The sequence below is a fragment of the Monodelphis domestica genome, chromosome 6 (genome assembly GCF_027887165.1).
Source record: "Monodelphis domestica isolate mMonDom1 chromosome 6, mMonDom1.pri, whole genome shotgun sequence".
Taxonomy (NCBI): Eukaryota; Metazoa; Chordata; class Mammalia; order Didelphimorphia; family Didelphidae; genus Monodelphis; species Monodelphis domestica.
This window is the reverse complement of record NC_077232.1, coordinates 1,216,467-1,229,262: the sequence shown is the minus strand read 5'-3', so window position 1 is coordinate 1,229,262 and position 12,796 is coordinate 1,216,467. Positions and strand designations below refer to the sequence as shown.

Here is a 12,796-nt window from a genome sequence, read left to right as displayed (position 1 = left end):
TAGAAATATTTTTGTACAAACAGATCCTTTGGAATTCAGACCCAGAAGCAGCATTACTGGAAAGGGTCTGCACAATTTTATAGCCCTTTGGGCAGAGTTCCAAATTGCCCTTCAGGATGTTGGATCAGTTCACCAACAATGCACCAGTGTCCTAACTTTGCCACATCCCCTCCAATGTTTATCATTTTCCTTTACTGTCCTATTGGCCACTCTGCTAGGTGGGAGGTAGTACCTCAGTGTTGTTGTAATCTGCACTTCTCTAATCAAGAGGGATCTAGAACATTTTTCATATGATTATTGATGGTTTTGATTTCTTCCTCTATTCACATCCTTTGACCATTGGTCAATTGGGGAATGACTTTGATTCTTATACATTTGATTAGTTCTTTACATATTTGAGAAATGAGGCTTGTAATGGTTAGAATGGGTGGTCACCAAAAATTGTAATTAACCCTTAAGTCACAAGACTGTTAATAGTTAGTGAGATTTATTAGTAAGAAAAAGAAAATAAGAGAGAAATGTCGAAAGGAAGAGAAGCATTTCTTAGCCTAATAATCCGGAGCCTAACAACTCAGTGTCTGTCTCCAATCTTCCCTCAATTTATGAATCCTTACTACACCCATTAGCTCTCTTACATCACTGCCCAGGAACCAATCACAATTCCTCAATTAACCTGGGGAGGGGGCAGTGCCTGGGGGATCAATTCCCTGGTTGCTGATTGACCCAAATTCAAAACAAACGGAAGTCCAAATCTCTGACTGATCAAATCACAATACAAATGCCCTTCTCACAGGCCTTTATCAGAGACCTTTTTTCCTGGTTTGTCGCCAGCTGGCATTTCTATAGAGTATGGGAAGGTGAGCCAAGAATGGATGTCCCCTCAGTTGAGTCAACAGGTAAGCACACAGAGATCACTGCAGAAGCTGAGGCCTGGGAGAGGAAGAAAAGATCATCCTTGGAAAGTTCACCCCAAGTGGGGGCTGGGGCAGGGGTGGATTCCTCTCCAGGTCCTCTGGGAGTCTCAAGTCCCAGCCAAGTCTGGGTTCAAAGGCAGGGAAAGAGTCCTGATCTGGCAGTTAGGACGGGGGGCTTCCGGCCTCTGCTCTAGGACCCCTTTCTTCCTTCCACTCTGCTGTTCAGGGAATCTGAAAATGATCCTGGCTTCCCCATCTCCAGACCTCTGCTCTGTTACAATCCTGCGGGGCCTTTAAGGCCCAACTCAAAGTGACCAGCAATCGGAGAATGATTGCATGAGCAATGTGGCATGTGAGAGACGCCCCTCTGTGAAGGGGGCAAAGGGGCAAAGGGTGACCATGTGCCTACAGGATGCTTGAAGGCTACTTACAATGGTGAAGGAGATCAATCCAGTATGCAGACAAAACCAGACCAGACAGGCAGAGCGGCTCCCTGACCTTCCTGCCTCCACTGGTCTCCCTCCTTTCTCCGCTGTATGATTGAAAATCTGTTACCCTAAAAAAGAACTACAGATCCCAAGAGCCCACTGACTTCCTGTCATTAAGTACTTCCTGTAGACAGAGGATAAAGGGCATGGGCTTTGGAGGCTCCTCTTCTCTGAGGTAGAATCAGCATTGATGGTAGTGAGTGGGGTTAACTAAAAAATGGCTGACCAGTGTGAATCTTAAAATTTCTCAGACTCTACCTTAGAACATTTGGTTAGGACCTTTCCCCATTTTAAAACAATGAAGGGACTTTGGTCAGGAATGTGGGAACTCTGACATTACTCCACCCATACTTAAGCATACTTTAGAGGAAGATAAAGTTGTAAACTCCTGATTGAACAATGAAAAGTCCCCAACCCATACTTAAAGTGAAGCAAGAACCCTTAAGCTGGGTCTATTTGTAGATCTAATACAAAGGGATGCTGAGTACCTATGAAGGTCAAATTAATCAGGCAACTTGCAAAGGACAAGATTAGTCTACTCAGGTGTGAATTATTCAAAAGTTTTTGTCTACTCAGGTGTGAATTAAGAATGGTCAGTCCTTTGGAAAACATCTACTGTGATTGGTAGATGTAGAAATTTAGGGGAGGTGACATAGGAGAAATTTTTCTTTAAAAGGAAGGAGCTGGAGGGCTCTGGAATTAGTTCAGCTTTGGTAGCTGAAGTTGGAGCTCGGACTAGTTGGCGTAGCTGGGTCTCTGAACACTAGAGCTTGCTTGGAACAAAATCTTGTGGTGAATGATTAAAGACTGACTTAGTTTTTTCTCTCTTAAAAGAAAAGGCCTAGGCCATTGGCCCAGGCCCTAGCCTTCCTATTATTTCCGCATACTCTGTCTCTTTCTCTTTTCCATAATTCCTTAATTTATACTAATTAAAATCTCCATAAAACCCAGCTGACTTGGGTATATTTAATATTTGGGAATTTCCCCATGGCAACCACTTATTTTTGATTTAAAACCACATTTTTCGTGGTCACAATTTAAGGCAACCACTCTTTTGTCTGTAACACCAGCCATGGGCACGTGGTCTTTATTTTGTAGCTTCTTTATTCCTTGATTTCTAATGATCATTAATAAATCTCTTAACATATAACATTATTATTGAGATTCAATTTCAAGTTTTACACCCCAGAGATCCTGCTTTGCCCTCATCACTCCTGGCTCCCTCAAGGATCCTCCTACTTCATGGGGCAGCCAAACGGGACCCTTCTCTGTTCCCCAGGACTGCTGCCTGCTCGGGCTGGCCCTCCTGCTGGGGATCCTCTCTTAGTTCCATTTTCTTTTTCACGCTGAGGGCAGGGACCATTTCATTTTGTCTCTGTAGCCATTGCCAGCACCTGGGATGCAGAGACGCCCACCTGATGAATGCCCGGGTGTAAGGGATCATTGCCTAAGCACCCAAGGGCCCTTAGATGTTGTCTAGACCACTCCCCTCCCCCAGGCTCACCACAGAGGAGTCTTGGGTCCAGGGCTGAGCTGGCATTTGAACCCACAGCCTTCGAGAGCCAGCTACTTTTCTGCCACACCAGAGTGGAGACGGGGCAGTAGCTGCCCAGAAGCTGAACAGGCTGAGACAGCCCTGGGGGCTCTGGGGCATGCCCTGCTCCACAAATATATGTCTGAGTGAGCGTGTGTCTGTCTGTGTCCGTGTGGCCCAGAAGGACTTCCATGGAGCAGGATTTGAACCCAGAGGGTCCCCCTTCCAAGTCCAGTGTGGCTCCCCTGCTGTCCCACTGCATTGTGGGTCAGCTGAACTAGGCACTCCCTTAGGGCAGCCGAGCACCAGGGGAGGAGAGAGCAAGAGCTCAGGCCAGGAGTGTTTGCTGACTGACTCATGAGGGCACCCTGCCCTGGGGGGGGGGGGCACCAGCAGACCTAGAACACACACCCAGCTAGATTTGGCAGGAGGCAGAGTGCGACGGAGCAAAGGAGGGAGAGACAAGCCGGCTCTGTTTTAGGGTTTCCCCGCCTCCGACACTGTCTAAGGGACCTTTGACCTCCGACCTCAGGGCCATCTGGAAGGGGGTCAGCATGCAGGACTCGGCCCACCCCTCCTCTCTCCGGGGAAGCCCGAACTGTCCCCTCCCCGTCCTCTGGCTTTAGAGGGGAAAGGGCTGAAGTGTCTAGTCCAATCCCCTTCCCTCCCAGGCAGGGAAACCAGGGCCCAGGGAGGGCTATGGGGCTCCCCAGGAAGGCTCAGGGGATCTAGGTTCTGAGCACAGGAGAATGGGAGGCTCTAGGCTAGCTCCTGCTCATCCTGTGTCAGAGAGAGAAAGAGAGGGAGGGAAGGAGAGAGAGAGACACTCAGACAGAGACAGAGAGCGACAGAGAGAAAGAGACACAGAGAGAGACAGAGAGATGGAGAGAGACAGACAGACAGACACTCAGACAGAGACAAAGAGACAGAGAGACACACACACACAGAGACAGAGACAGACAGACAGAGAGAGAGAAGGACACAGAGAGAGACAGAGAGATGGAGAGAGACAGAGACAGACAGACACTCAGACAGAGACAGAGAGAGACAGAGAGAAAGACACAGAGAGAGAGAGATGGAGAGAGACAGAGACAGACAGACACTCAGACAGAGACAAAGAGAGACAGAGACAGAGCGATAAAGAGAGAGAGAGAGACAGAGACAGAGAGACACACACACACAGAGACAGAGACAGACAGAGAGAGAGAGAAAGACACAGAGAGAGACAGAGAGATGGAGAGAGACAGAGAGACACTCAGACAGAGACAGAGAGAGACAGAGAGACAGAGACAGAAACAGAGAGACACAGAGAGAGAGAGACTGCTTTGGACCAAGAAGTCATCCATTTGTCCACTGAGTCCTTTGAGTCGGGGCTGGGCCTCCTGGTGGCCCTTCTGGCTGTGTACACGGCCAGGAGTTGGAGAGGGCTGGGAAGGACAAACATCCCCTGACTTTGAAGTCGGGATTCCAGAGTCCAAGTGAGGGCCCCTGACTAACTCCAGGATCCAAGGCATTCTCCCATCCCCTCTCTGTCTCTCTGTCTCTGTCTCGATTTCCTCATCTCTACCCGGCAGTAATAACCCTTCAGGGTGGGTCTGCTGGGCTGCCACAGGCAGGGAAAGTCCTCCAGAAAGGGAAGGTGGTCCTTAGTGGCCTCCTCGGGTATCCGGCCCTCCGGGCGGACAGGCTCCACCCTCTCTGCATCCGGGGCCCAGCTCGAGCCTCCCTTCCATAAATAGCTCCGGGGGGAGGACAGGACGGGGTGGGGGACCCAGAAGGCCCCCCCCCAGAACAAGAAAACTCAAAGGAATATCCTGAGTGGAGCCGGAAGGGTCATGGACTCTAGAACCTCAGGGACAGACGGGGAACCCGGATCAGATCCCCCAGAACTCAGAACGGAGTCTCATGGGAGGAACCTTAGATTATGGACCTCCAAAGCCCGAGGTGCTGCAACCTAAAACGCTGCCTGGGTGGGCCTCGACGGCGAAGGAAGATACAGCGAGCCCCGCCTCCCAGGGCTCTCCTTTCACACGAGGAAGGACCAAAGCGAGGCTGGGGGCCCTGAAGTGACTTCTAGCAGTCCCCCGGCAGAATCCGAACTCGGGTCCCCCAGGCCCAGATCCAGATCTTTCTCCTCACTCAGGCTGCGAGACTTCTCCAGGGGGCTCTTAGCCAGAGGCCGGGGCGGCTCTCCTTGAGCCTCCTCTTTCCCCTCAGCCCCCCTCCGGCCAAAGGGAGAGAGTCCTGCCTTGGGGGATGCTCCGGCCTGGGGAGGGGCAGGTTAGGGGCTGGCCCAGGTGGGTCAGTGCCCAGCGGTGTCCCGAGCACTGACCTGACCTGGGAGTCTCGGCCAGGCCCAGCCCAGGACTCAGTGGGCGGCACCGCCTAGGAGGACGGATGGAGGCCGCTGGGCTTGGGCTGAGGCTCCCGCTGCCCAGGAAGCCCCAGTTCAGCCCGGCGCGGCGCGCGGGTGGGAAGGGCGGAAGTTCTTTCTTCCAGGGAAAGTCGGGCTGAGCTGGCGGCTCTGGGATGGGAAGGGGGAGATGAGTCATGCCTGGGCTGGGCTGACTGGTGAGGCCGGAGCCGCATTCCTGGGCAGCGTCCTGCCTGGGAGATGGGCAGGCCTGGAAGAATGGGGGAGGGGTGGTGGTGAGGGAGGTTGGGGGAGGAAGAGGGAAGGAGAGGAAAGGAAGGAAGAAAAAGGAGAGGGAGGGAGGGAGAGAGAAAGAGAGAGAGGGAGGGAGGGAGGCACAGAAAGAGGGAGGGAGACAGAGGGAGAAAGAGAGGGAGGGGGAGAGACAGAGAGAAAGAGGGAGAGGGGGGAAGGGAGAGAGAGAGGGAGAGAGAGAGGCGGGGGGGGGGGGGAGGGAGAGAAGTAGAGAGAGAAGCCAAAGAGTGAAAAGATGAGAGGAAGCGAGAGAAAGGAAGCAGAGAGAGAGAGAAAAGCTGAGGGACAGAAAACGAAAGGGGGGAGGGAGGGAGGAGGCGGGGAGAGGGACTAGTAAAGAGGGGAGGGCTGAAGGAAGAGATTGGGAAGGGAGAAGGCGAAGAAGAGCCGGGAGCCCTAGGGGAAGGGAGATCCGAGACCAGGCGAAAGGGCGGAGCAGGGGGCGGGCCCCCGGCGGAGGGTGACATAAAGCGACGGCACGAGCGGGCGGCCCCAGAACGAGCCGCGCTCCCAGCCCTCGCCTCCCTGCCGGTCGGCTCCCCGCGCCCCCTCCCCTCCTCTGCTCCGCGCAGTCTCTCCGTCTCCGGCATGAAGGGCCCGGGGACGGTGCTCCGGGAGGGTGCGCTGGAGAAGCGCAGCGCCAGCCTGTTCCAGCTGTGGAAGAAGAAGCTGGTGGTGCTGAGCACCGACCGCCTGAGCCTGTTCCCCGACGGCCCGGCGGCGGCCCGGCGCGGCGCGCGGCCCAAGGAGCTGCGCTTCCACTCCATCCTCAAGGTGGACTGCGTGGAGCGCACCGGCAAGCACGTCTACTTCACCATCGTCACCCGGGACCGCAAGGAGATCGACTTCCGCTGCCCGGACGCCAGCTGCTGGAACGCCTCCATCACCATGGCGCTCATCGACTTCCAGAACCAGCGGGCCATCGAGGACTTCAGGAGTCGCCAGGAGCTGGAGCGCGAGCGGGAGCGCGAGCAGGCGGGGCCGCCCGAGCTCCTCCTGGCCCGCGCGCCCTGAGCCGCACAGCCGTCGGCCCACCGATGGACGGGCCCAGGTGAGGCTGCACTTTCCGTGCCCCGCTGCTGCTCTGCCCTGGCTGGAGGGGGGGAGGCCCGCCGTCACCCTCCTCGGAGGATTCCGGATCAGCCGCTCCCTGACTACCCCTCGGGCTCCTCTTGGACCTCCAGCTCCGCCCCCCCCCCACCCCGCCTCTCCAGGTGGCCGTGGGACAAGCGGGGCGGGGGGGGGGGGGGGGGGCTGCAGGGGAGCCCCGACGGCGCGCCGGCCCGTGGGGGAGTCTGACCGCGGGGCCTCCCGCCCTCTCTTCTCTCTTCTTCCTTCAGAGCCTACTTGCTGGACCTCGATGGGGACCTTGTCTTGCACTGAAGGGCCCTCGGGAGCGCCCGCGACGGAAGAGGTGCTGAAGTCTGAGAGCCAGATCTCCCCGCTGGCGGGGGGAGCCTCGCCCCGACGTCCCGGCTCGGCTGCCTTGGCCTCCGCCCGCCAAAGACTTCCCCGGCGGGCCTCGGAGCCGAGCGGCTGCCAGCCTCCGCTTAAGTTATTGGTGCCCTCTATGTATCCGTGTCTATGTATGTGTGTGCGCGTGCGCGCTGCTATTTATTGCCAGGACCCTCGGCTTGGGTCCTTTTTTCACGCCTCCATTCCAAATAAACCACTTGAAATGGGCCTTTTTTACTAGCACGCTGTCCGGTGCTCCGGTGCCTTTTCTCGCCGAATCCGGGATGGAGGGCGGAGGGCGGAGGGCGGGCCGGCCGCGCTGGCGTCCTGGGAGCTCGCCTTTCGCCCGAAGGGATGGGCACCCTGGGAAAGTCCGTCCCCTCCTCCCCCGCCCATTTCCGGCGGTGATGGCCCCGGCTTCGGGCGAAACGTCTCCTGTCGGGTTTGCTGTTCTCGGAACTGGGGAGATCAAAGGGCTGCTCTCGGACTTCCTGCCTGTTAAAGGGCGGAAGCGACTCGCCCAAGGTCACACCGCTGAGTCAGTGGCCAGCTGGGCTTTGCCGCCTGCTCCTAGGAAGATCAGAGGGCGAGGCAGGAGTGGGGGAAGGGAGGCCAGGCTTGCACGCTTGGCACTATGGAAGGGGTCGGGGGAGCAGCTGGTTCTCCCTGGTGGGGGGCTTTGGGGAAGCTGCGATCTGCAGACTAAAGAAGCCCAGGCCTCCCCTCATCGACTTCCTCTTGGGGGGGGGGAGGGGACTTTGGGTTCCTCCGGCCTTGGCATCTCCACGAATCAGGCTGGCACCTTTCTCACACTCTTAGTGAGGTCTCTTCTCTGCCAGCCTCACAGAGCGAATTTCGCACCCGGCCTGTGGGAGGCCACCCGCTGCTCATCTGGAGCCCACTTGCTGGGAGAACTCAGTCATGGCTAATTAGGGCAGCCACCCAAAAGGTGGGGAACCTTCAGAGGAAATCCAGGGGTGGAGTTCAGGCCTCCTCCCACCAGATAAGCCCTTCCCCCCTCCACTCTGCTCTTTCATCTTGCCTCCCACGGGCCTCTCCCAGACCAGCCTCTGAACTCTCACCTGCTGCCCCTCCCTCCCAGGTGGCAGCCGATGCCAACCCAGCATTTAATGGGCTGCCCCCATTTGATCTCGCCTACTCATCTGGGAGCTCTGAGGGGAAGAAACCTCCTGCCCTCCTGCGTGGTGCTTCAGGCTGCTGGGGGAGGGAATGAATGGATGAGTGAATGAGTGAGTGAGTGAGTGAGTGAGTGAATGAGTGAGTGAGTGAGTGAGTGAATGAGTGAATGAATGAATGAGTGAGTGAGTGAGTGAGTAAATGAATGAGTGAGTGAATGAATGGATGAGTTAATGAATGAGTGAGTGAATGAATGAGTGAGTGAATGAGTGAGTGAGTGAATGAGTGAATGAATGAGTGAGTGAGTGAATGAATGAGTGAGTGAATGAATGGATGAGTGAGTGAGTGAGTGAATGAATGAGTGAATGAATGGATGAGTGAGTGAGTGAGTGAATGAGTGAGTGAGTAAATGAATGAGTCAGTGAATGAATGGATGAGTTAATGAATGAGTGAGTGAGTGAATGAATGAGTGAGTGAGTGAATGAGTGAGTGAGTGAATGAGTGAATGAATGAGTGAGTGAGTGAATGAATGAGTGAATGAGTGAGTGAGTGAGTGAGTGAATGAGTGAATGAATGAGTGAGTGAATGAATGAGTGAGTGAATGAGTGAATGAATGAGTGAGTGAGTGAATGAGTGAGTGAGTGAATGAGTGAATGAATGAGTGAGTGAATGAATGAGTGAGTGAGTGAATGAATGAGTGAGTGAATGAATGGATGAGTGAGTGAGTGAATGAATGAGTGAGTGAATGAATGGATGAGTGAGTGAGTGAGTGAATGAGTGAGTGAGTAAATGAATGAGTCAGTGAATGAATGGATGAGTTAATGAATGAGTGAGTGAGTGAATGAATGAGTGAGTGAGTGAATGAGTGAGTGAATGAGTGAATGAGTGAGTGAATGAATGAGTGAGTGAGTGAATGAATGAGTGAATGAGTGAGTGAGTGAGTGAGTGAATGAGTGAATGAATGAGTGAGTGAGTGAATGAATGAGTGAATGAATGAGTGAGTGAATGAGTGAATGAATGAGTGAGTGAGTGAATGAGTGAGTGAGTGAATGAGTGAATGAATGAGTGAGTGAATGAATGAGTGAGTGAATGAATGAGTGAATGAATGAGTGAGTGAATGAATGAGTGAATGAGTGAGTGAGTGAGTGAATGAATGAGTGAGTGAATGAATGAGTGAGTGAGTGAATGAATGAGTGAGTGAGTGAATGAATGAGTGAGTGAGTGAATGAGTGAATGAGTGAGTGAATGAGTGAGTGAGTGAATGAATGAGTGAGTGAGTGAATGAATGAGTGAGTGAGTGAGTGAATGAATGGATGAGTGAATGAATGAGTGAGTGAGTGAGTAAATGAGTGAATAAATGGATGAATGAGTGAGTGAGTGAATGAATGGATGAGTGAATGAATGAGTGAATGAATGAATGAGTGAGTGAATGAATGAGTGAATGAATGAGTGAGTGAGTGAATGAATGAGTGAGTGAATGAATGAGTGAATGAGTGAGTGAATGAATGAGTGAGTGAATGAGTGAATGAATGAGTGAGTGAGTGAATGAATGAGTGAGTGAGTGAATGAATGGATGAGTGAATGAATGAGTGAGTGAATGAATGAATGAGTGAGTGAGTGAGTGAGTGAATGAGTGAGTGAGTGAATGAGTGAATAAATGGATGAATGAGTGAGTGAGTGAGTGAATGAATGGATGAGTGAGTGAGTGAATGAGTGAATAAATGGATGAATGAGTGAGTGAGTGAGTGAATGAATGGATGAGTGAATGAATGAATGAGTGAGTGAATGAATGAGTGAATGAGTGAATGAGTGAGTGAGTGAGTGAATGAGTGAGTGAGTGAATGAGAGAGTGAATGATTGAGTGAATGAGTGAGTGAGTGAGTGAATGAATGAGTGAGTGAGTGAATGAATGAGTGAGTGAGTGAGTGAATGAATGAGTGAGTGAGTGAATGAGTGAGTGAGTGAATGAGTGAGTGAGTGAGTGAGTGAATGAATGAGTGAATGAGTGAGTGAATGAGTGAGTGAATGAGTGAGTGAATGAGTGAGTGAATGAATGAGTGAGTGAATGAGTGAATGAATGAGTGAGTGAGTGAATGAGTGAATGAATGAGTGAGTGAGTGAGTGAATGAGTGAATGAATGGATGAATGAGTGAGTGAGTGAATGAATGAATGAGTGAGTGAGTGAATGAATGAGTGAGTGAGTGAGTGAATGAGTGGATGAATGAGTGAGTGAGTGAATGAATGAATGAGTGAATGATGATGCTTTGGCAGGGGTGGGGGGAGGAGGAGGAGCTGAATGAGAACTCTGCTCCTGGCCCTTGTGGCCTCTCCCCGAGAGAGAATGAGGCCCCGAGGGTGGTTCATCTTGGGCTTTGGACTTCCGGTGTTGGCACTAACCTGGCATGCTCGGGGTGCTCAGGGATGGGGGTGCCGATGGCAGAGCTCAGTTCCTTTGGGGTAAGGCTTGCCAATTTGCTGGTGGGCCTCGAGGGCTCTCCCAGGATGCCGTGGTTGGCGGCTCCCACACTGGGTGGAATGAGGTCTGCCACGTCACGGGAGATGTTCCCACAGATGAAAGCAGGGTGCTGGCATGGGGGCAGGGTGCTGGGGGGAGGGGAGGCCAAGAGGAAGAAGAGCCCGCCCTGGCTCTGGCCTCCCACAGCCTTGGACCTGAACTGGAAGAATCATCCCTTCCCTGGGGAAACTCCTCTTGGCCCTGGGCCCGATGAAGCCTTTTGTGTAGGAACCTGGGAACGGGCAGGCCCCTCCCCGTGGGGCCCAGGCCACAGCCGCAGAGCCAGAGGCCACGGGAAAGAAACCCAGATCCCGACTCCCCCCACTGTGGGCGCATTCCCTCCCACCCTTCCTTCTCAGACCTCCAACTGGAAGGGAAGAGCCCTGACTATAGCGTCAGAGGCTGTGAGTTCAGATCTATCCTCTGACACGAAGGTCTTCTAGGAGCTGGGTGGGGCCTGATTTGGGGCCTCAGTTTAGCCTGCTGTAAAACAAAGGTCGGGGGTGTCCCGGGTCCCAGAGATCTGGAATCCTGTGACTTTGGGACGGGCGTTGGGGAGCTGTTTCCATTCCGGCCAGCTGGGGGTCCCCAAGGACTCTTGCCCTGGTCTCTCCTCCGGGCTCTAGAAGCCCTAGTTCTGGAATTCCAGAGGGAAGGCGGAAGGGGACCTGATTAGGAGAAATATCCTGGGGGCAACCTCTTCTTCTCCCTGCCTGGCTGGTATATACAGTAGGAGCCTAATAAGTGCCTTCCCTTCTCTCTGGGACTTGTCCTTCTGGTCTATAAAGCCGGGACTCAGGTTTCTTTCTCTTCCCTCTTAGAATTGCTACTAGGCATCAGTTCAAGGCAATAAGGGCTAGGCAAGGGGGGTTAAGTGACTGGCCCAGGGTCCTACAGCTAGGAAGTATCTGAGGCCAGACCTCCAGCCCCGTATGGTTTCTTAAATCTCTTTGGTTGGGGGTCTTAACCTGGTCTCAGCTCTGCCTCAGAGCAGGCAGGCAGCAGCTTAGAACACGGCTGTGGTTGGGAATTCTGTTCTCTGAATAGACTGGAACTCGGCCCCTCCTCTCACCCCATCTGGTCTCTAGGCTGTCCCCTTTGTGTTCACCCAAGTCATCTGCTAATACTCTGCCTATCCCACTCCTCAGCTCCCAAACCCTCAATGGCATCCCAAATATTGCCCAACAGTGAAAGTCAAAACTGCTGGCCTTGCTTGGCACACAAAGCCACCCAGGCAGCCTTATCTCACGCTTCCTTTATGTTCTGGAAATGCTGGTCAAACTGGACTGTACTCTTCTCTGGTTCTTGATCTGCCCTTTCCCACCTCCGTGCCTTTGTCTGCCCGGTCCTCATTACTTAAAAAGGCACCCCCAGCCAAGCCCATCTCAAGGGCTTCAAGGCTGCCTCCTCTCCTTGGCCGCTTTCCTATTCTTCCTTGTTTCCCACCTCTGTAGGCATGTCCAAGCCCTCCTAAAGACTAGAAGCTTCTCGAGGTTGGAGGCTGCCATTTTTTACATTTGCTACCCCAGTGCGGAGCACCTGATGTGTGGTGGCTGAATGAAGTCCTCAGGGCTCTGCTCTAGTCTGCTTCCTCCTGACAGACCATGCTTGAGAAGGGTCTCCCCTAGAGACAAGAAGGCTTGTCTTTAGGCCTCCCCAGAGTTGGACAGGCCAGAAGCGCCCCAAAAAGCCTCCGTCAGCTGAACAGAAAGCTCAAATGGAGGAGGAGCAGCAGCAGGTATTTATTACCAGGTGGGGAAGGAAGGAGGATGAGTCCCTCTTTGGGGCAGAGGTCATGGCGCCTTTTAGGCTTTCTGGGGAACCTTCTTCATCCACAGATATAAGAATAGGAGAAAGTTGACAGCAAACTGCAGGTAGCCAAAGGCAGCCACACCAAATCTCTTGTACAGGAGGCCACCGATGGTGGGGCCAATGGTCCGGGTCAGAGGCTGGACGGAAGCACAGATCCCCAACATGGCACCTGGAGGAGAAGGAGGGAGAACACCCATCAGGTGGCACCAGGCTATTACAGAGATGCCCTGATGGCCTTGTTCTCCATCGGAGAGCCTACTCAGCGCTGGACAG

The 12,796-nt window shown here is 53.4% G+C and overlaps 2 protein-coding genes across 2 annotated transcripts in view; one reads left to right on the top strand and one right to left on the bottom strand.

Annotated features, from left to right (window-relative positions):
• The first annotated feature begins 5,934 nt into the window (after positions 1 to 5,934).
• On the top strand, positions 5,935 to 7,300 carry PHLDA2 (pleckstrin homology like domain family A member 2). The gene is made up of 2 exons (XM_056801122.1): positions 5,935 to 6,655; positions 6,945 to 7,300. Exon 1 carries the CDS (start codon positions 6,193 to 6,195, stop codon positions 6,616 to 6,618), a length of 426 nt encoding a protein of 141 aa, XP_056657100.1. The 5' UTR covers positions 5,935 to 6,192; the 3' UTR covers positions 6,619 to 6,655; positions 6,945 to 7,300.
• Positions 7,301 to 12,429: 5,129 nt separating this feature from the next.
• The window catches only part of SLC22A18 (solute carrier family 22 member 18), a 59,637-nt gene continuing 59,270 nt past the window's right edge, over positions 12,430 to 12,796 (bottom strand). The window contains 1 exon segment of the mRNA XM_056801121.1: positions 12,430 to 12,692. Within this exon segment, the coding sequence (XP_056657099.1) occupies positions 12,517 to 12,692 (176 nt within the window). The 3' untranslated portion in view covers positions 12,430 to 12,516.